The 4,151-nt window shown below is 44.4% G+C and overlaps 1 protein-coding gene and 1 pseudogene across 1 annotated transcript; one reads left to right on the top strand and one right to left on the bottom strand.

Annotated features, from left to right (window-relative positions):
- The first annotated feature begins 412 nt into the window (after positions 1 to 412).
- On the top strand, positions 413 to 3,194 carry LOC149836833 (protein CORTICAL MICROTUBULE DISORDERING 4-like). Its single transcript, XM_090007920.1, has 4 exons — positions 413 to 1,159; positions 1,958 to 2,140; positions 2,239 to 2,330; positions 2,418 to 3,194. The coding sequence occupies exons 1-4, from the start codon at positions 413 to 415 to the stop codon at positions 3,091 to 3,093; spliced, it is 1,698 nt and encodes a 565-aa protein (XP_089864046.1). The 3' UTR covers positions 3,094 to 3,194.
- Positions 3,195 to 3,602: 408 nt separating this feature from the next.
- LOC149836832 (protein transport protein SEC13 homolog A-like) lies at positions 3,603 to 4,151 on the bottom strand (annotated as a pseudogene).

The raw sequence follows: 4,151 nt of genomic DNA, 5'->3' as shown, positions 1-4,151 counted from the left end.
TCAAAATATAGACATGTGTTCGTAAATAGTCCAAAAGTAAGGTGTTTTTTTGTAAAATTTAATTTATTTTATGAGATATAAAGTAAAAAAACAAGTCTATTTAAAAAAAAAAAAAACTAATGAACATGTTATCAGTAAAACGTTTAATAACAGCTAAAGACTTATCCGTCATTTAATTGAAAGATAGGTACATAACGGAAGTCTTAGGTGGGGCCAAACCTTAAGGTGCCAGTCCACCCCAAAAAACAGACCGTTACTGCAACGGTCCGAAAGAACCCCAGAAATTCAAATTCCCCCATTCACCACATCCACGGTTACCGTTGCAAAGAAGAACCCTGAGAAAGAGAAAGAAAACCCTCGCTCGTCATTTCTCACTCCACTCCTCTTCTTCCTTCTTACTTCTTCTTAGGCGATGGCGACGTTAGCACCAGGAATCGTCCTGAAGCTCCTCAACGCCATGAACACCGGCACCAAGGCCACAGGGGAGCACAGATCGGCTCTCTTGCAGGTCACCGACATCCTCCCCGTCGATCTCGACGGGAAGAACCTGTGGCCCAAGCACGGGTTCTACATAAAAGTCTCCGACTCCTCGCATTCCATATACGTCACTCTGCCTCTCGATCAGGACGAACTCGTTCTCAGCAACAAAATTCAGCTGGGACAGTTCATCCACATCGATCGGTTGGAGCCCGGATCGCCTGTCCCTCTTCTCAAAGGCGCGAAACCGATCCCCGGAAGGCACCCTCTGCTCGGAACGCCGGAACCCATAATGGGTCTGAGAGAAAAGGGGGAGAGGTCGGTGGATGCCAAGAGCAAGAAGATCGGTGGGTCGATCCACCACCGACGAGGTTCGTGGAGTCAGGATGGGGAACCGGCGGGTTGCGTCGGCATCAGGAAGATTGCCTTGGATCTTGAACAGGTGACACCGATTAAGGAAAAGGGTAGCCATCCAGCTTCACCTTTTAGAAGAACGAAGATGGAGAATTCGGGGACGGTGACTAACAGGGCATCTGTTTGCGGTAATCTGTTTGACAAGATTGGGGAGAGCCCTGTTCCGGTTCGCAAAAGCTGTGTGGTGTTGGATTCTGCTTCCAAGATCCAGAGGAGTAGGAGCATCGGAGAGCGGCAACCGAGGATACCGAAATCTCCCCTCAATTCTGTAGGTACATTACTCTTGGCAGCTCAATGGAGCCTGCAAGCTCTTTTTGGTGTCCCCTTTTCCTTTTTCACTTTCTTTTTTAACATGTGACGTTTTTGTCCTAGATGGATTGCATATGGAGCTTGATTTCTTCGACAATGAATGAGCTTGTGCCAAATAGAAAATTCTTGTTGCTAGAGGGAGGGGAACGTATTTACATGCATATTGACAATATAGCTTTCGAGTGAAAAAAATTTATTTCTGCAATCTGATAATGGAAACCGATAGTGGTTTTTCTACTATTTCACATATTTACATGGTCACAGTTATAAACATGAAGTTTCATGTAATTAAAAGTTTTCCCTTTGTTTTTTCTTTTTACCCTTATTTTATTGTCATGTCCTAGTTGGAGAGATTTGGTTAGTTCGGAATATGTTGCTGGGATATTTGACTAATGACCAGTGCTTTCCCAGTTGGAGTAATTTAACTCATGCTAGAATGTTATTGCACCATGTGGGGGCATGAATATTTAATTTCAGTTGTCCAAGTGCACGTGAATCCCACAATGCCGTGAGAATAAATGGTACTATATGTAAGTTGACAGTATGATTCTGAAATGGTCTTGAATGACGATTAAGTGAGCTTCATTAAGAGTCACATGAGCGTGGTGCTTATGTTTACCCTCTATCTTAAGTGAGCTTCATTAAGATTTACTATGCTTAATCTATTGATACAGCTCCAGAATCGATAAGTGTTTTTCCATTCTGCTCACTGCTTACATTTCAGTTTAATGTTCGGTTGCAATTGAACATTTGACAGGAGACCATCAAGACTTCAACGGCGCTACCAAGAGCATCATCCTCTTTGAGTTCTCCTTGTGATTCACAGAAGTCCAGTTCCGGCACAATTCTTCCACCACAATCCAAAATTGGCAGCTCGGCTTCGAAGAACACAAACAACCAGCTGATGTCATTACCAGGAAAACTTTCTTTACTTGGAAAGGCAAATTTCGTCCCTGCCCTCACTATTTATCGTCAAACGATTGGTTTCAAAAGAATTCAATCAACAAGACTCTTACACGAAATCTGCAAAATTGACAGGAGGCAATACAGCAGAGAGAGGCAGCCCAAAGAGTTGCACTTCAAGCACTAAGAGATGCATCTGCAACTGAAACCATTGTTCGAGTTCTCAAGTACGCTACTCCCAAACACTTTTTTTTTATCTTTCCTTCTTTTTTCTTGTGTTGAGTGATTGATTTACTTGTTCTTTCCTATCACAGGATGCTTTCTGATTTATGCTCATCAGCTAAACCAGATAACCCCACCGATGCTTTTGATCATTTTCTGAATTTACATCAACAAATTACACAAGCAATGGTTGATATGGAATCAATCCTGGCAGCTACTTCGACAACCAATCAACCGAAGGATCAGGAATCAACTGTTCTGAATGAAATAGAGCACAATTCTGCTGATCATTGCGGACTGCTGAAAAGAAGCTCGCGTTCGGCAAAGAAATCGATTGTATCCCAATCAGTTTCACCGGCTTCAGAAAAACCCGGCAATGAAACGAGTCAAGGAAAATTTCTGAAGTCCATTTTGAATCAGATTACAGAAAGTAAAAATCAAGCTCCATCTGAAAATGATTGTAAAACCAGGCCTTCTTTCTTGTATAACCTTATTAAACTGGGAAAGCAGATAGATACAGAGGCTGGAAATTGGTTCATGGAGTTCTTGGAGAAGGCTCTCGAAATGGGTTTGAAAAGATCAAGGGGGCGAGATTGGGGTCAGACTGCAAATGGTGAAGGAAGAAAATGTAGCTTCTGCCCACAATCTCTCATACTCAAAGTTATAAACTGGGTGGAAGTGGAGCAGTCTGACTCCAGCAAGCGGCCTGTTCATCCTAGAGCTTCAGTGATAGCAAGAAAGTTAAGGATCAAAGCCAAAAATCCATGATCGTTATTTTATTTGTTTTCCCAATTTATATTCCATTTGTTTAGCCATTGCAACACACAGTCGAGCGTTTGTACCATGTGACTGTTACCTTGTGAATCGCCGTGAAATAGAGAATTATGATTCTTTATCTTAAGGAAAATACATATACAGAATCATTATTCTTTATCTTAAGGAAAATACATTTCTTTTTACACTCTTTTATGTTTGAAATGCACATTTAAATGGACCTAAACGTCTTTGGTTCATCTTGATACAACTCTGAAAGCCTTATAAAGCCAAAACAAAGAGCTTCTCCGAAAATGTCAGATAGAGAGAGAGCAGAAAACAGCTCAAGGACCCGAATTTGAAAAAGCTTCACCTGCACTGGATCAGGTCATTTCGAAAACGAGCATTTTGCTCATCTTAATATCTCGGCCATCCGTCATGTTTTGAAAAAACAAAAAAATAATAATAATAATATATAGTGTACGGACTTCTCATCTGGTCTCTATCTCTCTTGGCCGCCATTATTAACTCAGCGCGGATGTTGCTGGTGAGCGACTGACACCCCTCCACACGGGCGCCTTGAAATCGTTTATCACCCTGCCCTCCCACCACACCACCACTGTCCCGTCCTGCGGCGCGCTCGCGATCGTCGACCTGGGCAGCTCCAAATTGGGCGCCCATGCAACGTCCCTCACCCAATCTGAGCGCATCCTAGAGATTGGTGGTGACCGACGGGGTGGGCCTCGTCGATGCGAGCGGAGTCCCAGCCGCCGTCGGGGCGGGCGGTGTGGACCGAGATGGAGCCGTCTGAGGAACTGCCGGCGAGGCAGCGTCTCAGTTCGTTATGAGACGGAGTTGACGGAGGAGGAGGAGATCCTCCTCCAAACGTCTGGAGCAGAAAGTGAGGGAGCCGAACTTGGAGTGTGTGCCCATGAGACCTGGTGGCGAGAGGCTGACGCCGCTGATCTTGATGGTGGTGTCGGAGGATGCCGTGGCCAGCCGCTTGCCGTAGTAATCAATCGCAGGTCGTGGACGACGTCCTGGTGGTCAGATTCCGGTGGATTGGTGTCGAG

The sequence above is a fragment of the Nuphar pumila genome, chromosome 5, assembly GCF_984573655.1.
Source record: "Nuphar pumila chromosome 5, dmNupPumi1.hap1.1, whole genome shotgun sequence".
Taxonomy (NCBI): domain Eukaryota; kingdom Viridiplantae; phylum Streptophyta; class Magnoliopsida; order Nymphaeales; family Nymphaeaceae; genus Nuphar; species Nuphar pumila.
This window is presented reverse-complemented; position numbering and strand designations above follow the sequence as displayed.

Excerpts from the sequence above, each read along its gene's own strand:
- LOC149836833 (XM_090007920.1), top strand. The coding sequence starts at position 413 with ATGGCGACGTTAGCACCAGGAATCGTCCTGAAGCTCCTCAACGCCATG. Across the intron at positions 1,160-1,957 it reads CGAAATCTCCCCTCAATTCT|GAGACCATCAAGACTTCAAC; the intron begins GTAGGTACATTA and ends AACATTTGACAG. Across the intron at positions 2,331-2,417 it reads ACCATTGTTCGAGTTCTCAA|GATGCTTTCTGATTTATGCT; the intron begins GTACGCTACTCC and ends TTCCTATCACAG.